The sequence below is a fragment of the Pollicipes pollicipes genome, unplaced genomic scaffold (genome assembly GCF_011947565.3).
Source record: "Pollicipes pollicipes isolate AB1234 unplaced genomic scaffold, Ppol_2.1 Scaffold_7261;HRSCAF=8764_pilon_pilon_pilon, whole genome shotgun sequence".
Lineage (NCBI taxonomy): Eukaryota > Metazoa > Arthropoda > Thecostraca > Pollicipedomorpha > Pollicipedidae > Pollicipes > Pollicipes pollicipes.
Window position 1 is genome coordinate 48,857,399 of NW_023597054.1, and position 21,678 is coordinate 48,879,076.

The 21,678-nt window shown below is 54.4% G+C and overlaps 2 protein-coding genes and 1 pseudogene across 2 annotated transcripts; 1 reads left to right on the forward strand and 2 right to left on the reverse strand.

Moving 5' to 3' along the window:
- The first annotated feature begins 765 nt into the window (after positions 1-765).
- On the forward strand, positions 766-10,763 carry LOC119111987 (serine/threonine-protein kinase PAK 1-like; annotated as a pseudogene).
- Positions 10,764-16,437: 5,674 nt separating this feature from the next.
- Positions 16,438-17,270, reverse strand: LOC119112739 (LIM domain and actin-binding protein 1-like). Its single transcript, XM_037237015.1, has 2 exons — positions 17,165-17,270; positions 16,438-16,847 (listed from the first exon to the last, which is right to left on the reverse strand). Exons 1-2 carry the CDS (start codon positions 17,239-17,241, stop codon positions 16,451-16,453), a joined length of 474 nt encoding a protein of 157 aa, XP_037092910.1. The 5' UTR covers positions 17,242-17,270; the 3' UTR covers positions 16,438-16,450.
- A 4-nt stretch (positions 17,271-17,274) lies between these two features.
- LOC119111568 (uncharacterized) lies at positions 17,275-21,647 on the reverse strand. Its single transcript, XM_037235378.1, has 6 exons — positions 21,525-21,647; positions 21,022-21,162; positions 20,450-20,648; positions 19,647-19,734; positions 18,673-18,693; positions 17,275-17,299 (listed from the first exon to the last, which is right to left on the reverse strand). Exons 1-6 carry the CDS (start codon positions 21,549-21,551, stop codon positions 17,275-17,277), a joined length of 501 nt encoding a protein of 166 aa, XP_037091273.1. The 5' UTR covers positions 21,552-21,647.
- Between the last annotated feature and the right edge of the window lie 31 nt (positions 21,648-21,678).

The window sequence follows — 21,678 nt, forward strand, 5'->3', positions numbered from 1 at the left end:
CAGTGAAAGCAATGTGTCTGACATTGCCGTGAGAAAATGTTTTCCGGTAGGTGATTCTTTTCATCGATATTTCAGCAATATCATGAAGCGGGTCTAAACCGTTGGGGAAACCCCTTTTTATATAAGATACCGCTCGCTCAGCCCCCACGACTCACCCAGCAGGACTATAATCCTGTGGGCTAGCACTGAGGAAGGATTACGTACTGCGTCTCTAACTTTGGATGGGCTATTCTTGCAAATGTTCTTGGGTGGGGTGCGAGCCGTCCAGGAGGTCGGGCCTCCCGCAGAGGTCTTGCCGAAAATGAGCCCGGCATCGCCTGGGTCCTGGTCGCTGCGCGGAAAATTCGGAAAGGCCTCGTCAGTAGTTGTGCTCGTCAGTAGTTGTGCTCGTCAGATGGCATGCCGTTTTATGACAGTGAATATAAATATCGGTTAGTCTCATAGACAATGTAAACCCAGATAGATAAGATTATTCCGATTTCAGCAGGATATACCAAAAATTCCCCGGCTGTTCTGCATTCTGGAAAATTGCGATGCATTGGCACAAATGATGCAGCTGTAAATGCAAAGATTTGAAAGCACATGATGTGTGACGGAGACCGGTACTTTGTCACCTTGAATGCTTTTACAGTTTGGGTGATCTCACCTACGCTGCGTAAGTGAAAATTTCATCGCCTCTTTTACTCGAAGAAAGCAACAGTAGCGCCACATTTGTCTGACCCTGCTGCTTTGTGGTTAGATATTTTGCGCACGCTCGGCGTTGATTTCCCCTGTGTGGGTGTGCCGCTCGGGTGTGCTGCATTTGACTGACTTTGGCGAGACCCTAGAACTACCATTTTGACAATTTGTAAATGGTTGAGCGTCTTGTTAACGGCTGAAGTGTCGGGAACACGTTTGAAAGTATCGGACGCTGCGTCAGAAGGTAAGTGCGATTTCATGCTCGCGAATACTCATCTGGGTTCGTTTATGAAGTGATGTAGCGCTGCCTTACCACACTCGTGTGTTTTTCTTTTTTTGTTGTTCAGATTGAGTTCAGGCATTATGAACATGTGCTGTTCAGTAATGTCAGTATGTTTGGTGGTAATGTAACATTATTTCTTGCTAACATATGAGGAATAGTTCTTTAAGGGTTTACTTGCCACACGCAAATAGTTATTAAAATTAAAATAAAGTTTTTGCATCACTACTGTATTTCTGCACTTTTATTTCTCTCTCTGCAGCTTCTGTGCTCACTGGATGTCATCTAAAAGCTAGTATTAAGAGCAGATTGGAACATGTGGATGTTTGCTCACAATGGAGTGTTCACCCATGATGAGTCTTTTCCTGTTGCTCATCAAAAAATGGTGAAATGTTTGGAGGGGTTGTAGAAACACAGAATATACTACTGCAGAAACTATTTTGGGAATGAATGGGCTGTCTGCATAATTTAACCAAGCAGTTTTGGCACACTGATAGGCAGATGATGAATAATACCAAATATTGAGCTAAGTGAAAAGTACATGTTCAGATTGGTAAATGCATGTGATAATGAGATTCCTAGGAATATAAGACAAGAATTAATAACATGATTTTATCTGCCTGCACCAAGTTGCACACCCATCCTTTGTTTTTGACATGTGATAGCAAATGAAGATGTGAATTACCTGCACCATTGATGCTTACCACAGCCTCCTTTGAAAGGCTCCCAAAAAGAAGCTTTCATTTTGGAAGAGGTTGGAAAAGTTTCAGATGAGCTTTGAGGAGCTTGTAGAGGGCTGGAGGAATCACAAAAATGTTCAAATTAGTCTGGAGGAGCTTTCAAAACATTTCAGGAGTTTAGAAGGATGGGAACAGGCCCAATACATCCTGGATTGTATATTGTTTATTCTCCATTGAACAATTGTATTAATCATCTTTGTTTACAACTGCACTGTGCTTTCTGGTGCCAAGAAACAATAATCCTTGGAGGGATGCATGCACATTTTGTCATAAATGACTATTGGTTATGGCACTTTAAAGGTTTATCCTCATTGCATTTCCAAAGCTGAGGCCTTCTGGTTCCTCTCAGCAGAATTCAAGGGTTTCAAGTTCACCTGCCAGTTTGTGACATGTTCTTGCTGATATCAGCAAGTATTGAACTTTTTATTTTTTAAAATGATGAGCCATATACTTGCTTACAGCATTCAGTCATACATGGAAACAGTACTCTAAAGCCTTCCAAAATTCATGTTATGGACATTACCTAACTATCCTCAGTCTACTAAAGGATCTACTAGCCGTACCATCTACCATTGGGGAAAAGGAAGAGCTAGATGCCACACTAGTAAGAGTTCATAGGCTGCCTGACAATGTATTTTTGTCAGTGTTATCTTATTTCTTCTCCTTGCAAATGTCATGTGAACAAAGCTTCTCTACAATTAAAGACATCTGGTGAATGCTGCCTATGCCATGCCAATGCTTGTAAATGTCATGTGAACAAAATATTTCAGTAGTTTGTAGCATCAATGCCATGCCAATACTTCCAATGTTGTAAAGAAAATATGTTTGCTGTTTGTGACATCTGATGAATGCTACCTACATCAAAGGCAATCTTCTTGGGCACATTTTTGTACAATCAAATGCCTAAGGATAAGGCTTCCATGGAATGATAGTAAATGACAGGCATGTGGTGTGCAGATTACCAATTGGTGTATATCTTGGCCCCAGTGATATGTGAGTGAACACTGGCAACAGGTAATGCATCATTGTTGTGTGACAATCTAGTGATGCCATTACTACACACTTGGGGTCAATTTACCCCCCCCCCCCTTAAGGTTTCCCCAGAATGGTTTCCGAATGGCACAACATAGCCGCGTCAAATTTTGCATAGCTGTAGACAGTTCAACAGCAGATTGTTTGGTGTCAAAAATTGAGATGTTCCTTGTAAGGTCGCTGACCTAGGGCAGGTCAAAGTCAGGCCATGGGCTCAGCAAAGTCAATTTCTTGGGAATCATTCAATCTGATGCAACAACAGGTTGCATTATGTTAGAGGAAACTGTTTTTCTCTGAAATGCTTTTTTAGGCAACACAAGAATTTAAGGAACAAATTCCATTGACCTAGGGACAGGTATGAAGGTCAGAGGAAGGTCAAAACTAACATGTTTTTTAATCTAGGGCTTAATGTATGGGGTGGATTCTGTTGCTCATTTCAAATTTATCAAAGACCGGAACCACATTACACATCTTCTGTGGACATATTTAAGGTCATAATAGGTCACTGACCCAAAATGACCTAACTGATCATTCTGTTTTTAGTTACATACTCGCTGGCATAATCTTTGTCACCAATTGAAATGCAAAACACATAGCAGTTGTGCATGATTTTGGCTAACATGAGCTTCATAAGATAAAACAAGGTCACTGACCCTGAGCATGTGACCCTTTGCTCATGACAGGTATCTAGGTTCTGGGGACACTTTGGAGACCAACCTGGAATTGGACCATGCTTGTTGTTATTTGACCTGAAGATGATGACCTAGAACTCTCGAACTTTGACCTAGGGCCAAGTACAGGCCAACACACCCCATGAATTTGGTGTCTCTAGCTTTCTTGGTTTCTGAGATTTCAGGGGCAGAATTAACCTCCCACTTGAGGGAAGGGTATCCAACTGGCCACCCGGGTGTGTGTTAAAGCAATGTCTTGAGCGAAGCAATACATTCCCACAATATACTTGTAGATGTTTGCGGGTTGCATTATGTCCATGTCCCCATGCAGGCAACTTGCGCAGTCAGACATGCATTCATTTGGTTATGCCACTACCACATCTTGACCGATGATTCGCCCTGCCCGCAGTCTTCCAGCATGCCGCAGGTGTTCAAGAACCTGCTGGGCAAGAGCCTGGTGAATCGGCGGCCCAAGGACGTCGACCGTCCTTCAGACATTGGCCCACCCACCAATGTCACGCACACCATCCACGTGGGCAAGAATGAGGATGGCGTGCTGGAAGGCCTGCCCGAATCTTGGCAGCGCTTCATCGACAAGTTCCTCAGGTCAGACGCGCAGCGAGACGGCCGCTTCCGGCGCCACGTGGGGTAAAATGGGTCAGATTTGTGTCTCTCACGGTGTTGCATGTAGGACTCATATCGACACTGGCTGGTTACTGCCTAAAAGCAAGGCTCTTTTGTCCTTGTGAGTATAAGGTGATGAGTGTCATGCTTTGGTTACATATGCTGTGATGTACAATCTTAACATCGGTGTACATTCATTTGCTTTTATTGTTTTTTTGCGCGTAGGGTTTCAGTGTCACTTACGGTATTCGTGTCTTGTAATTTCATGATTAGAATACGTCGTCATTCATTTATCATTGAACTATTAGAATGTGCATCGAAAATATGTCACAAACGTAACAGGCCCTTCCAGCACATGATTATCAAAGGCACCTTTTCTGTCTTTCGCAGCAAGGATGAACAGCAGCAGAATCCTGATGCTGCCATCAATGCCCTCAAGCTCTTCAACTACTCTTTAAAGAAACCAACGCAAAATGCACCTTTTAAGCCATTTATTACACAAGATGCAATTGACGAAGAGATGGAAGAAATCAACCACATCCTTGGTATGTCCACCCGGACTTGGATCATGTTTTGCATGAGAATGTTCAAGTTATGATGTGATCTTTTGTAATTACTTTAGTTGCCTTATGATTTGTGGACAAAACAGATTTGTAAACATTGCGGCCTGTGCATATGATGTCTGTATATATGAATGCCCTGCGTCAACTGCACAAACGAGCCAAGTGCATCATTCCGTCTGCTGGACGGCACCTGCGGACACCACAGCACACACACCGCCACCGCCCCTGCCCGTCCTCACTCCACCCCTGTGGGGCTGCACTCCCGACCTCGGTCAGCTCCTGGGCCGGTGCAAAGCCAGCCGATCCTGCCCGTCCTCACCCCACCCCTGTGGGGCTGCACGCCTGACCTCGGTCAGCTCACCTGGGCCGGCTCGGAGCCAGCCGCTCCTGCCCGTTCTCACTCCACCCCTGTGGGGCTGTACGCCTGACCTCGGTCAGCTCACCTGGGCCGGTGCAAAGCCAGCCGATCCTGCCCGTCCTCACCCCACCCCTGCGGGGCTGCACTCCTGACCTCGGTCAGCTCACCTGGGCCGGCCCGGAGCCAGCCGACCCTGCCCGTCTTCAAGCCACCCCTGTGGGGCTGCACGCCTGACCTTGGTCAGCTCACCTGGGCCGGCCTGGAGCCAGCCGCTCCTGCCCGTCCTCACACCATCCCTGTGGAGCTGCACTCCTGACCTCGGTCAGCTCACCTGGGCCGACCCGGAGCCAGCCGACTCGGCCGCGCGCGCCAGTCGGACCGACTACCCGCCAGACCGGAAAACTGGCGCCAACATCTACCACACAGGTTGAAGTGGTTTATTGCTGTTTAGTGCATTATAGCTCATGTGTCAAGGGCTCTTACTTTTGGAGGTAGTTATAGTTCTGGTAATGGTGTCGTCGGTCAGAACTGTTCATGAGTAAAATGAAAAGCGTCGTTTAGAAGTGGTTCCACATGTTTATTGTCCCATTTCAGACTCCAAGATCACACTGAAGCCGCCCGCACCAGTGCCTTCGGAGGTGCCGAAAGGGCTCCATGAGCAGGCGCAGAAGGAAGCTGATGTGAGGCGCCATGATGACGAGAATCGGCCCATGCCAAACTACGGCCTGATCCGACCCGGGCCGGCCCTCAGCCGCGGCCGGGGCCGGACGCTGTTCGCGTCAGATGTGTGTTCCGACCTCTGGCCCATTAGTGGAGGCTCATGTGTGGCCTTACAGGCACGCGACTGCTGCTGTTTCCGAGCCGGATGTGTGTTGGCGTCGCGCTCTGGGTCGTCGAGTCCCAGCCTCCGCTGAACAGCCCACAATGTTCTCAGCTTTTCGTGGCTGTTTTCCTGGCTGAGCCACCGCGCTGGCCTCTGTCCCGTCTTGTGTATCACGCTTCCAGAAATCCTGACCTGGCGTCTGTCCCATCTCATTCGTCGTGCTCGCAGCGACCGGCCCCGGCCTTTCTCCCGTCTCGTGCGTGGGCCCAAGAGACCGAGCCCTCACCCGCTTTTGTATCCCCTTACTCACTGGCTCCTGCTGTCCGTCTCAGTCCGCCCCATGTGATGGCCCGTCCCTGTCCGCCCCATGCGATATCCCGTCCCAGTCCGCCCCATGCGACGGCCCGTCCCAGTCCGCCCCATGTGATGGCCCGTCCCAGTCCGCCCCATGCGATATCCCGTCCCAGTCCGCCCCGTGTGATGGCCCGTCCCAGTCCGCCTCGTGCGATATCCCGTCCCAGTCCGCCTCGTGCGATATCCCGTCCCAGTCCGCCCCGTGCGATATCCCGTCCCAGTCCGCCCCGTGCGATATCCCGTCCCAGTCCGCCCCGTGTGCTGGCCCGTCCCAGTCCGCCTCGTGCGATATCCCGTCCCAGTCCTCCCCATGCGATGGCCCGTCCCAGTCTGCCCCATGCGATATCCCGTCCCAGTCCGCCCCATGCGATGGCCCGTCCCAGTCTGCCCCGTGCGACGGCGTGACCTCTGACCCGCCACTGCGACGTGCGTAGACGCCAGAGCCGCCGCCGCCGGCCGTCGAACACCCGGAGGCAACCACCGAAGACGTGCCGCCACCGATCCCGGCCAAGGTGGGCGGCCGAGAGGGCAATGGCGCCGCGCCCAGCCCGCTCATGCGCAAACGCCAGGTGGAGAAGCCCAAGATGACCAACGCCATGGTGAACGAGGAGCTGCGCGCCATCTGTGCGCCCGGCGACCCACGGGAACGCTTCGCCTTCGACAAGGAGCTGGGGGCCGGGTGAGAGCGGCTGCAGCGCCGTCGGTGGAGTGTCGCGGCTGGTGTTGCTGGCACCGTCCGTGCGGAGTCACAGGTGGTGGTGCTGGCGCCGTCCGTGCATGGTCACGGCTGGTGGTGCCGATGGGATGTGTTGCGGACAGGGTGGGGGGGGGGGGGGGGGGGGGGGGGGGGGTGGACAGTAGAGGATGTAAGGGCTGGGTACAGTGTTATCGTGGTAGTGCAGGATTGTGGTGGGACAGACAGACTGGTATGGTGGTCGAGGCGAGCCACTAACGCGTACTGAGGATAGCCCGCGGCACGGTCGGTGACGTGTCTACCCCAGCCGTACCGATGTTACCGGCGGCAGAGGCGCCGTTCAGTGTCAGAAGCTGCGGTCGTGCTGGCTTCCGGCGCAGTGGCTGCCGCCGTGGGCGGTCTGTACCAGGCTGTGGTACTGGTAGCTCCATTGGCTGCGGCTGTCAGGTCAGATCCGCGTCTGCGTCTGGCCGCGCATGACGGCTCGTCCCGCCACCAACAGCGCGTCCGGCATCGTCAACCTGGCGACGGAGCGGTCCAGCGGCCAGCGCGTGGCCATCAAGGACATCGACCTGACCAAGCAGCCGCGTCGCGACCTCATCCTGACCGAGATCCAGGTCATGCGCGACGTGCATCACCCCAACCTGGTCAACTTCCTAGACGCGCACCTGGTCGGCGAGCACCTCTATGTGAGTGTCGCGGTGGGCGGGGCGGGCTGCGGCCGTCAGGTCAGATCCGCGCGTGCGCCTGGCCGCGCATGGGCCGCGGCAGAGCCGCGGGGCAGAGCCACCGGGTGCCGCGTGGCGGGGATGGCCGCTTGCAAGACGCGCGCTGGGTGTAGCGGTAGCGGTAGCGGTAAGTGAACACGCGGTAGAAACTAATGTCAGGCAAGTATGCCAACCAACTTATGGTAGATGTGCCAAGCTCGCGCAACGACTGTGTAGTTTGCGCGCTGGTGTGATTGCCACGACAAAAAGCCGAGCCGATCTAATCGTTTTGAGTGGTCGCCGCGCCGGGAAGTACCTGGATCTTATGTTTCGGTGTATTGTATGAGCATCGACCGTGTTCCTCAGGTTGTGATGGAGCTGTTAGAGGGCGGACCTCTCACCGACGTCGTCATGGAAACGGTCTTGAAAGAGTCGCAAATTGCCGCCGTCGTCAAGGAAGTGTTGCAAGGCCTCCAGTTCTTGCATTCCTTGGTGAGCAATGCAAACAGCTCCTTCGGAGAATTATCCCTTACTTGATGTTGGCATTATATGCCAAACAGGCGCTGTCTGTGTACCTCACGTGACGGAAACTATGCATCCAGTATATCTTGGTCACAGGACCCCGAATGGGGGGGGGGGGGGGGGCGTCTTGAGTCTCCACCATCCGCCCGTGGTAGGTGCGAGCTGACATTGCGCCCCGACCGTGCAGGGCATTGTGCACCGCGACATCAAGTCGGACAACATCCTGCTGGGTAAGGACGGGTCGGTGAAGATCACGGACTTCGGCTTCTGCGCCAACATTCAAGGCGACGAGAAGCGGCAGACCATGGTCGGCACGCCGTACTGGATGGCGCCCGAGGTGAGGCCGTAGACGGGGACCCACCGGCCGCGCACGGACGCGACTCCAGATCAGACGCGGCGTGAAAACCCGCAGGGCCTTCTGCTGGCTTTTTTGTTGCAAAATTGTTGGGATCATCTGTAGTGACTTGTGAGGTGCTTTCGAACCGGTATTGTTGTCTCGCACCTACGATAAGAACTACAGAGTGTTGGAGATCCGGCCCATAGAGCCTACGATGAAGGCGGAGCTGTTTCTCTGTCATTGTGCGGGCTTAGTCCCGCAGCCCCTGACCAAGAGCCGTCTGTCGACCGTCAGCCCGGAGCCGTCTCGGGTCCGCGGAGCGGCGCTCGGCCCCGGGAGCCGTTCGCTGACGTTCCCCGCCGCCGGTCGACAGGTGGTGACGCGGAAGAAGTACGGCAAGAAGGTGGACGTGTGGTCGCTGGGCATCATGGCCATCGAGATGATCACGGGCGAGCCGCCCTACCTGAACGAGGCGCCGCTCAGGGCGCTCTACCTGATCGCCACGCACGGCAAGCCGGAGATCTCCGCCGAGTACACCGTGTCCGACCTCTTCAAGGTGAGAGGCGCGCCCGGCTCCGAGGCCGGAGGTCTGGGGATCGCGTCCTGCTGCAGGAGGCTTTTGCTGGTCCTGATGGGAATGCTAGTGGGAATGAAAATTACGTACATCAAATATTGTCTTAACTAACGAAAAATCATTAGCTTAACATGTGTTGTCGCAAGGCGGGTCACGTGTGGAGCCGGCGTGCTGGTGCAGCTCGAATCAGGGAAGTGTGACCGGGAAGGATGTGGGTTGGGCACAAATAGCACGTGGATAGCCGACGTGCCTCAGAAGCCAAGCCGCTACAGCTGAGTCATCGTGCAGGGTTAGGCTAGGTCACTGCGAGTCGTGTCAACGTATGTTTCACGTCGATTTTGGGTCTTCGTACCTTCGTGGTTCTTGGGTTATGATATGTCGCCGCAAGAACATTGCGTGTCGTTTTACCTGAGTCAAGTCTCATCACCATACGAGATATTCCCCGGGCGTTTCATCACATCTCCGTTTGACACCCTGCCAGCGGAATTACATCGCTCTGTCGTCTGGCCGAGATTACAGCGGCTGACGCTTGCTTGTACGCCCGTGATATCAACAGCCCAATAGTCCTAGGTTATATGTGGTAATTGGGGGCGAAGTACGCTACTAGCACATCGTGGTTCATCGGAATAAACCGCGGTGGTACCATACGTTCGGACCTGTTCAGTCCGCCACTCTTTTCGGAGAGCACGACAACGCATGTGGCACCGTTGTCCGCCTTTTGGGGTTGAGTCGCGCGCATGGGGGCGGGACGAAACGCACGGCCACTGCGTCACCAGAGAGTGGCAGCGGGCGGTCGCGTCTGCCCTCCGTCCCTGTATAGCCGTGTGGCGAGTCACGGTCTGCGGCCGAGCCGGAGACGTCGCCGGACTCAGATGGCGTAACGAGGGGCTGGCGGCACGTGCGGCTGGCGACGCCGTGACTCACGCCGTCACGTGTGCCGACCGGCGGCCTGGCCAGCCAGGCGTGTGCGTGCGCAGCTGAGTCACGGCCAGGGCGTCGCGGAGTCGTCAGGGGCGCGCCGGGAGCGCTCCTCCGATTGGGCTGTCGGTGTCGGCTGGTGACGCGGTGCGCTGGTGTGTTTGAATCTTAGCGACCACTGGTAGTCTGCTGGAATGTGCTGCTCTTCCTTCAGAAAGCTGTTTTGGTCATAAGCTCGAATCTTATTCTGGTCCACCATTTCTGATGGCATGTGGCAACACCGAGCGTCCGCGTTCACTTGCCACCGCGTGTCAACTCACGGGGGCAGCTCATAATACCGGCGACAGCTGGCACAGTTCCGGCGGTGACCGCTCGACTTGTCAGCGTCGCTGCGTCCGCGCCTGCCCGCCGGCCGCGCATGCCGACACGGGATGTCCCTGTCGCCGGCAGAGCTTCCTGGACGCCTGTCTGGAGGTGGAGGTGGACAACCGCGCCTCGGCCGAGGACCTGCTCGCTCACATCGTTCCTCACCATCGCCGGTGACATCTCAACGCTCAAGAAGAACATCACCGCCGCGCAGAAGATCAAGAAGAAGCAGATCTAGCGGCCGTCGCGGCCCGCGCGGCCGACAGGCAGGCAGTGGCAGAGATCTGCACGAGACGGGCCGGGCCGGCGCGCCGCCGCCGGCCTCCTGTACCCACCGTCATGTTACCGCCTTTCATTAGCCCCGTGGTTGTGTGTGCGTTCGCGCTCGCGCTCGTGTTCAGACATTGCCGGGCGCGGCTGACGACGCTTTAAGACTGGTGACGCTCCGTGAGCGGCCGCAAAGGGCGTGAACACGTGAGCGTACCGACGCCGCGTCCGGTCAGAGCCGGGCGCACGCGACGCGGCGGCGCCAGGCGGGCCGCGGGTCGGGGCAGGACGGCCCTGTCGACCCGCGCCGCCGACGACCCGGCGCGGCCCTACCGGACGTGTCGATGGCCATGTGGGAGATAACATCGCGTGTTATCCACACTAGTCTTGCGGATATATGTCCATGGGACCACAACGATTGAGGTAACAGTTTTGGATGATACTTTTGCGGCCCGACCGCCGCCCGCGTGATAATTGTACATGATCGCGTCTCGTGTTTTGTGTAGTGTTTAGTGGCGTCCGGCCGCGGCCCGCTATAAATGCTCAATGGCAGTGTAGCGTCGCGCGACCGTCGGCCGGACGCCGCGATTGGCGAGCCTGCAGACCATGCTTCCGGCTGCGCACCGCTCTTCCTGCGGCGATTCGAGGGAATCGTACAACGTAATAAGCTCAAATGGCATCCAGGCTGGGGCCGGCGGGCGTGGGACGGGTCGGCTTCCTGGCTGCCCGTTCTCTCCACTCGCGGGGGTGTGGCCGGCCAGCGGTGTCTGACTCCGTGCCCAACTCGCCTGTGCAGCCGCATGCAGTCACCGGAGAGGCACCCCGTGACGCGTCATCACCCGCCGGCCGCCGCGGTTATCGGCCCCGGCCGCTGCGCCGCAGTCCGCGCCGGCCGGCCGGGCAGACAGACCCCGGACCGCAGCGTGGTACCGCACCGCGCTCCGTGGGGAGGTGGCCCCGGACAACGGACTGGGCGCTGAGAGATCGCGCCCGGCCGCTGCAAATTCGGGGCAGAGCTTGATTTTGTGATCGGGAGTGATTGCAAGTCGTGTTTGGATACTGACAGAGATCGCTTTGTACTTAAGGACATGTACGCAATACATGCTTGATTTTACGATCGCTGTGCGACTCGAGGAGTTCGTTTGGACGACTAGCAAGCGAGGCCGCGCCTAGCGAGTGCCAGAGCTATGGGGAAACAGGGTTCATTGGCCGGTGCGGTCGTCCCGTTTTCCAGAGAGAGAGAGAGAGAGAGAGAGTGAGTGAAAGAGAAAGCGATGGACCGTCCAGTCCGTCCAGCCTGGAGTTGAGCCTTTCTGGGCGCAGCAGCCGACGTGCGCACTATCAGAAGGCCTTGATTTCGGTACCTAAATATTACCCCACCCCAACCCAGCTTCTTGTCTGTCCGTCACCGTTCCCGAAATGTATCTTAACAGAACGCTGTAATGTAAGCCGAGGCTGCGCAAGTGACATGTGTAGGTATGCTTATTACGACCAGTATCCACCCAAAATGGCTGTGTGTTCGCAATGTTTCGCTCCCACTTGCCAAAGCCATAAATCATTGCAAATTCACTAGCGTAATCTGCATGAACGAACAGCTCTCAATGGCTTTGCCCGTCCCCAGTTGCACAAGGCGTCAGTCTTACTCTGTGAACAGCCGATTCCCAGCTGCACGCGTAGCCCACGCCCTCCCCTGTGTTCAGCGAAGCTTGGGGCATGTTTGGCAGTGGTGGTCTGGTGGCGTGGCGTATGATGCCAGAGACGTCTAGAAACCCGCTCAGGAGTAGGAAGCAGCACCAAACTCAATACAAGTGGTCATTCACTTGTCAGTTTTATCGTTCGACACCGGAAAGTGTGTGTGCGGGAGGACTTCGTGACGTTAGTGGTGACGCGTCTGGTCAGACTTTATCATATAGTCGGACACCGGATAGTGTGTGAGGCACTGTGACGTCAGTGGTGACGCCAGATAGGGGCGCTGTGACGTCTGGTCGGATTTTATCGGATAGTTGGACACCAAATGGTGTGCAGAAGAACGCCTGAATGTATCAAATATATTACGTGTTTTTCGTATAGAGGGAACAGCAGGAGCGGCCGAGACTATCGTTCTTCTATCGAGACTATCGGCGGAGAGATGTAGCCAGTATCTGTTGTTCGCATACGTGACCCTGCCAAAAGCGCTCTTACCCCCACTTTTTCGATGGATGGTAAAGAAACCCTTTCACAAAAGCGGGCTCTCAGAATCCACATGGGGATATTGCTGGCCATGATGCTGAGACAATGCACGTGCGTTTGGGCACGTTTCATGTGTGCATGTGTCAAACACGTGTGCGTCCTATACGCGTGAGCGTGCATGCAGACCGTGCGCGTCGGTCCAAACCACTGCCGCGTAGCCACGAGCCGGCACGCGCGGGTGCGAGTGCGGACACGGTACAGAGGACCTCCCCATCGAGCTGTTGACGCACTGAAACTAGCTTACACCAGCACGATGAAGACACGCTTCGGCAGGCGGTTCAGTGTGTTGGTGGACACAGCGCAGAAACGCATTAGATGCCGACCAGCTATCGTTTCGTAAAGGCGAGAGCGGATGTATTAGAAACGGCTAGTGATGTGTTCACCGTGCATGAAGGACTCCAAACCACCAACTATTTCCAGCTCCGCTGTAGTTTCTAGCGCCATAGTCGCCCAAAGGAACGCAAACATCTCTGTCACGCAGCCGGCTCGAGGGAGCTCTCGCACTGAGCGCTCCAGCGCAGAAATGATGTCAGCCGGGTTGTTAACTGGCCGCTCCGGTTCGCCGTTTTTATAATGCGGACTGGGAAGACGAGCGGCGATGCAGCTCCCTGGCGTTCCTTAAAAGTTCAGCAGAAAACAGTACTAGTTGTCATGTTATTAGATCAGTCATTGACTACATCATATCAGATCAAAGGTCAATTTATCCAAAAAATCGTACTTTTCAGCTTTACAACATCGTTCAAAAGTGCGTTCTTTTCACACGTCGTACATCAGTTTCGTGTCACCATGCCTCTGGTGAGACGAAAGCTAAAGTAGGCGTATTCCTTGTTCAATTATGAGTACAAGTTGTGTCTATTTTTGTGTGTTATGATAGTATTTATGACATATGGTTCAGTTAAGTGAGTGTTCCACATTTGTATGGGGTTTTGAACAGCAAAAGCCATCTTGAAAATCATTCGGTGCATTTCACAGCCCTCATGATAACGCCATTAAAATCCCGTCATTCCGTTTGTCATGCGCCGATCAAGGCCGTGAAAATATCATTGTCGAGGCGTTCATATTTGACGTTCGTTCGCACGATTTCCAGATATGACGGCCGTTAATTGGTTCTCAATAAATGTTTGCAAGGTACGGTGACAGTCCAATAGTGACGTATTAAGGAACATATGTACTGAACAGAGAAATTGTGCTGTCTAGAACAGTCATTTCGACTTGAAATACATCAACAGCTAGCAGTGAGCTTTTTTATCTCCGGTCGCCCGCGCCGCCGTAGGTCGGCATGCATTGTTCCCAAAAAACCGCCGGTAATCCGGAACCAGAAAAGCTAGAAAACGTTTCTGTTGTCAAAACACACGCAATTTGATGTCTATGGGCCATTGAAAATTTGGGCACGATTGTACAGCAAGCCGGAGAGGCATCCTCAAAAACCCTTAGAGTGTCGCATCGAACCTTGTCTGAGGGAGGGTTATATAATCTCACACCCACCGCCTGATGGGCAGACAGTTCGCTGGGCCGCCGCGCAGCGGTGATCGGGGTTTTGCCCCACTGATGCGAGGTTTACATAACCGGCCGACAGTACTCCCACAATAACGTCGTTGCGCGAGGATGCCTCTCCCTTTCAGAAGTAAAGTCACTTCAAATTGGACGAGGCATCTGTTGCCAGTTGCCGGACGACGTGTCTACTGCCATCACGCAGTCATTGAGTGATACGCTGTTGGAGGTCGAGCGAATACAATCGAAACAAAAGTTCGACGCGTGCGTTGTGCTGACTGATGACAGCCCTGTACCAGCGTCATCGAGTATACCCAAATGCAACCTTCGGATTGGATTACGAATATTCTCACGAGCAGCCGTGTTATGACCATCAGTGTACGTGCGAGCTGGACGCCGCTGGCGAAGCGCTGTCAAGCTGCCCCTTCAGGCCCGCAAACATTCAGTGATTCGAAGTCGGCGGGGCGACGAAATACAATCGAAACCGAAATCTGACGCGTGTTTCACCGGCAACTGATAGCTCTATACCGGCGCTAGCGAATGCATACATAGGCAGTTCTCGGTTTTCAAGTAAACATTTTTCCTGGGCCGCCATTGTCATCACTAAATATGTAGGCGGGCCACCGTTAGCTCCGCGCTGTCAAAGGGTGATTGGATGTCATCGCTAAATATGTAGGCCGGGCCACCGTTAGTTCCGCGCCGTCAAAGGATGATTGGATGTCATCACTAAATATGTAGGCCGGCCACCGTTAGCTCCGCGCTGTCAAGGACGATTGGAACAAAAAAGGTTATGTCCGCCGGTGCGATATTTTCGATCCCGGTCGACAATTGCTTCTACAATAACATCGCTGCTGCTAGATTGCACGTTCCGCGCAGAAGCACAAGTTTTTCAAATATTTTCGCATAGAAATCATTCCGATGCCACCTCTACGAGTGCACTAATACGCGGTATTCCAGCTTGACCATAAGTATTTTCCCGGGCTTTTCCCTGCATTCTCGAGATAGCTGTACGCACTGTCACGCCGTCGTTTAGCTCTCCGCTGCCACGATGATGATGATGATGATGAATGATGATGAATGATGATGAACAAAAAAGGCGACGGTTACCGAATAAAAGTTCTTATTGCCGGCCGATCGCATTAACAACATGACGTCATACAGAAAGATTGCACCTTCCTGACACAAGTAAAAGCATTTCAAGTCGGGCGCCGTTACAGAAATGTTGCACCTTCCTGGCACAAGTAAAAGTATTCAAGTTGGACGCCGTGTCTTCGCAAACCACCTCTCCAACCAGCCGGCCCTACATTGAGTGATGCACTTTCGGGGATCGACGGGAGGGATCGACGGGAAACATTCGAAGGAGAAATCGCAGGAGCGTGCTTTGCTGGCAGGCAACAGGCATGTACGAGTGCAATCGAATGCACCAGTCGCAATATTGGGTATGTTTCTAAGTATTTTTCCCTGGTGGCCATATTATGGCCATCACTCTTCGTGCACGTCCGCCGCAGTTAGCCATGTAATCACGAGGTGATTTCAACAAAAAGGGGCATGTCGGCGGAGGTTAAAGCAACATACAAAAACACCTGGCACCTTCGTTGTGCTAGAAGCTGAAAGGCCTGCATAAGTGCTATCGAATACACACAGCCATAATCTTCGGATTACGGCTGCGTGGCAAGATTATAATTATCTGTCCCGGCCCGCCGCATTATGATAACCTTTTCTGTCCTCTCGTCGACGTAAGGGGCGACAACGGTCACTCAGTATCACACTTCAGCACACTAAGACTTTAACTTATATTTAAATGGCTCTCATCATTGTATACAAAGCACTTTAAAATAACAAAATACAAAGTGCGAGACGGATAAAATTTCTCTACGAAACTAAAAACGGCGAAGCGGGCACTGCGACTATAGCAGGGGCGCCGGCGGCGGTTCATAGCAGGCGGGCGGCCCGCCGGCCCGCGGGCGACGATCATCACAGTGCCGCACCGCCGTCTCTCCCGATCGTACGGCTTGGACTCGGCACTCACGCGGCGGCGGCTCCGCAGTAAAACTAGGCGTCCAAGCGCGCACCAGATGAGCGTCGCCTACCAGCTCAGAAAAAAAATAACGCAAGCGTTGTCTACAGAGTCTCTCACGCGGCGTCGGCGCAGGCGGAAAGGGGGCCGTCGGCGCGGGCCATCCACCCGGGCACGGATAATGATCCGCTCGTCGTCGCTCGCATCACATGTTCTCCGCCACCGTCGACTCGTACACCTTTTGAAACACGTCCGCGGTCGGCTCGGCCTCGTCGCGGGCGAGGATGACCTCGTCCTCCTCCTCCTGCCGCTCCCGCTCCCGCTCCCGCTCCTCCTCCTCCTCCTGCTCCAGCGGCTCCAGGTTATCGTCCGCGTCACGCGGCTCGGGGCTGCCGCCGTTCGTCTCGGCTGGTGTGTTGCCCGGCCGCGGTGCGGCGCCATTGGTGCCGTTGCTGGCCGAGTGGTCCGTGTGGCTGCTGCTCCAGTGCTTCGTCCGCGACTCGAGGCCGAAACCCTCGTCGTAGTTGCCCTTGGTCTTGAACATCTGCTTGAAGTGCGGCGTGCAAAATAGTTTCCCTGCATTAAATGTGTAGGTGTCCATTCTGAAATGAGGACAGACGCGGTCAGCAAACCAAAGCCCAGTGCTCCAACTACTGCCCCTGAAGACGACAAAGCGCGCCAGAAATTTCGCGCGCACCGTATAGAACCGCGCCATTATACGTCACGCATACCGCACTGGCTTGCGTCAGCGCCCGTTCGTCCGCCCTGCGCACTTCGCACACAACTTGCGGCGTAACTTGTTACTAGAGACGTGTCTCAGCTGAGTCCCTCATAAAGTCGCGATCCACCACGCGCCCCGCGCGGCGCTCCAAGCCCCAGCATTACATCCGTACACTGCCGCCGCCACCCGCGGCCCTACCTCAGCACGCAGTTGCACTTTGAGCAGCGGAAGCAGTTCTTGTGCAGGATTCGCTTGTCGACCTCGAGCCGCTCCATGGCGTAGACGCGTTTGTTGCAGGCGTCGCACATCTACAGCCGCCTGATTCGGCTCCATCTGGGGACGCCGCCGGGTGTCAGCGCCAGAAGTCACGAGGGTAGAACGTGAGACGTCTCGTGGGGTCTGACAGACTAATGCACGGAAGAGGGGACGGATGTAGCTGCAGGGGGAAATAGGTGACTTCCAGAGGACCCCCTCCCGGGGAAGGAATGTGCGCGGATATATAAATTCTTGTATGTATATCTATATATATATATATATATATATATACACATATATATATATATACAACATATTTAATGCATACACATTAATACAATATCAATATCAATACCCAATATATAATATATATATATATGAATGTTATATTATATATAGAAAGATAGAGACATATGTATATTATATGTGATATATGGTATGAAGTCGCACCGAATCACTGAACGACATTCGGGCTCGGGCGGACTAAAGGCGCGGGGAATAACGTCACTCTTGATAAGAAATTTCGTGGGAAGACCATGACAGGTATCGTTACGGGGTTATCAAGCCGCGAAGCTGAACGCCAACTCGGGCGCAAGCGGCAGGAACACAAGGGCGAGGGTGGATTCAAATTGAACAAAAAAGTTCTTGCAAACGGCACAGCAAGAATCTCAAAACGCACTTGGTTTTGAAACACCGGGGACAACAAACCACACCTGATACACCCAGCAGACAGAACGACCCACACGAACGCAGAACATCAATGCTCGTCTCAGCTGCAAGCCGCCGATACGGAACGTTCGCACCTGAAAATGCCCAACAGGAAAGCGCAGGCAATTCTAGTACCGTAGTTAGCTAACAGCTGAGTCAGAGCCAACAGCGGCGGGTGGGCCTCGAGCTCATGCCACCGGCCCGCGCGTCACGTGACCACGTGCGTACTCGGCGGTACGGTCACGTGTCACCAGTCTGAAACAAGCTGAGGGCTACGGCTACAGGTGTCGGGTGAAGGGTTAGAGCATGCGGGGGAGGCGCGCTCAGAAACAACTTACTTGTCTGTTACCCGTCCCCGTCTGTCTGGAAATCTGTCGTGCAGTTGTCAAAAAGCTGTCGAGAGTGCAAGGAATGTGCAGATATGTTGTATTAGAAAGGCACGCATTTACAGATGGCGCTGTGTCCAGTTGCGAAAGTGCCAGAAAGCGCGAACGCGAAGAGAGGCGCAGCGATATTAGCGGCTTATCGTAGCGCGCAACAACCATGAACATGTTCAACCGTCCTCGCTTCCACACAACGACACACAACACTCGAACAACACTCGCAGCGTCCGCGTCTGCACAGTTTGGTCCCACGCCAAGCGCCGTCCGACATCCCGTCATCTACGCCCCGCAGCGCGCCCTGGCGGCGCGTCCACAGTCGGAGCGGACGCCGGTGGGGCGCGCTGCGGCGGCGGCCCGCGCGGGAGCGGCGTGCGGCGTTCACTGGGGGGCCAACAGACCGGGTCAGCCCAGCGGAGGGGCGCCGGCAGGGGGCGCTCGCGCCACTGCAAGCCGGGTCAGGGTCGTCCGTCGAAGCGAAGGTTTGAACGAAGGATATAAATGGCGAATCAATCACAACTCTTAGGACACATCTTGAACACCAACTAATTATACAACTATCTGAATAGTTTGCAGTTATTCACACAGAATATTGTTTTAAATAAATAAGTTGATATATATATATATATATATATATATATATATATATATATATATATATATATATATTACGTAGATAGACCGTTACGGTATTTTGTCCCGACGACTTTTTGTTTGCTAACATTAGCTCTTTATTCTGTAACTTTTTGCAACGTGCTGGCCTCAACGTCAGCCCTACAGAAGTGCGGTATACTTGTTTGACGTGACACTTCAGAGTGTCATTTCAGACAGTCTGCATGACAGCTCTTGGGAAGAAAATACTTGAAAACTCAGGGTGGAATGCTGGGAGCGAGTTGTGCAAAATGACGTGTTTTTATCAAATATGAGACTGACCTGGCGTCGGTTACAATTGTATCGCGCTTAGTCATCGCAAGACCCAAAGCGCCGGTCACCACAACACTCCAAACACAACCACGATATTGTTACGGTTAATACCAATCATACCGCATATCATTTTAACTGCACGCGTCTATATAACAATTTACACACGGCGGCGTGGATTATTTCAAGCGTTAGACAGTCCCGTCCTGCTACCGCCACCTACGGTTAGCCACCGCACTGTACAGCTGTGAGACGAGCAGGCCGTATTAGTAAACGCCTATTAATCGCTAATCCAGTGGCGACTCCGGTCCACGGGGCTTTCTGGAATGACGCGACAGAGCACACCGACACACACGACTAGAGCACGTCACGTGGGAAGCTGACACCCAGGCCGGGTGACGCCCCACAGGGCTGACCGCTGGCAGCCCGGCCCGCTGCTCCTCAGAAGACGACCAGTGCCAGGCAATACAGCGCAAAGCCCAGCACGCAAGCGGCGCCGGCCGCCTGCAACCCCGGCACCGTCCGACTGAGCAACTACAGCCCCGGCACCGACTGCAACCGACTGCAAACCCGGCACCGTTCGACTGAGGGGGACGAACCGGCACCCCACACCCAGTCTCTGCCACGTCAGTCTCTGTCCTGGCTTTGTAGGCGAGGCAGCAGATCTTCACGATTTAGACGGATTCGCTAACGTGCATTTGGATGGCTTTTCAACACCAGGGGAGCACGGATCGGTTCGCTAGGCACGACGACGGGTGGCGCGGTTCGGACACAGTCGGCTGGCGAGTGGCCACAGCCAGATCAGGCCAGTCAGATCAGGAGATCGCCGCCCGCAGCCGCTGTCGTTGTACATCGATCAGCCCCTTGGAATGCCCGCCGCCCGCCACATGCTTGAAATTCGCACCGGTGCCAGTATTCCCATGAACTGACTATCATCAGCCTGCCCGCGGTAATGCGTGTGTGTGGGGGGGGGGGGGGGGGGGCAGGTCTGTTCCGAGCCCACGCCTGTCCCCAGCCTGACTCCGCAGCCCATCAGGCCGCCACATGTCGGGGAGGACCGCCGCTCAGCCAAAGGCACGGAATTACACCACAAAAGCGAGGAAGCAGCGAGTACAAGAGGGCGCATGTCACTGCCAAAACACCGGTGTGACACAGACGGAGGGGCTGTCTCCCGTCGTGTGACCCACCCACCCGCCTGCCGGCGCCGGCGACCACTCACGATGAAGCGGCTGGCCCGGTGCTGCGGTCTTCTCAGCCGGCTTCTGCGGCTCGTTCAGCGACTCAAACTTGGCGCGCAGACTGCGCGTGATCTCGAGACTGGGCCGACAATCGTCCTCCACGGTGAACTTGTCGTCGCGGCCGGCCGGCGGGCCCCAGCTCTCGAACTTGTCCCGCAGCGAGCGAGCCTGGTCCGTGCGCTGCCGGCGGGAGGGGAGAGTCAGGGCAGCCTTACGGAACGGGGGAGGGGGGGGGGGGAGGGGGGGGGGGGGAGATGGGGGTACGGGCGTCGCCGCCGCGACTGACTCGGGCATTGACGCGAGCTCAGAGTTAGAGTGCGTCGGCTTTGATCGTCTACGGGTAAGCCCAACACCACGACATATATCATCAATAGATGCCATGATTTCCAAAAGAAGGCGGAGATCGCGTACAACCCCACATTCCACTGGTCACGTACATATATTCCTGCATGTAACGTTCTTCGCGACCACAACCTCTGTTGCGGCCGACCCACCCGCCTGGGGTGGCTTCCCCCCCCCCCCTCCGAAATTCCCACTACAGACGCTATCTCACCTTGTTGAGAAACTCGTCGGGCACCTTGTGACTGGCACGGATGATGTCGGGGTCCTCCGGCTCCTCCTCGCTGTCCTCAGCCGCGTCCTCTGGCTCGGCCGGCTCCTGGCGGTGGCGTGAACGACTTGAGCGGGCGCGGGCCTGCGCCGCGCACAACACTGTCACGCTCGTGCGCGGCTGGCAGCGGCGGTCGAGAAGAGCACGCGGTTTGGGCCTTCATGGCTACACGTGCACGAAAACAATCTGCTCCCCGTCACGTAAACATCCAGCCATTCGCACAAACACGGTACACACAAATTCAACTCATGAAATCCGTTTTTTATGGAAAACGACGAGAGACATTCCCGCAAATCAGCTTTATTTAGAGTGCTTTCACATTGACCAGTAACGTCACCGGTGAGAAAGTGCCAAGCCAAACTGTACCAAATCGCATGCATGTGAGATTGCTGTGGGACGACCACGGCTTTTATCGGCTTGGGCTGCAGTGTCTTTAGAAGCCTCACCGTCCGGCAGGTCTTCCTTATGCGCATCTTCCTCCATCTGTCGGAACTTGGACAGGATCTGACGAGCGTTACCGTGCGCCTTCTCGCGATTCAGGCTCAGCTCTGTGACGTCACATGTGCGACCAACCAATCAGAAGTGAACAGAATCACGGCA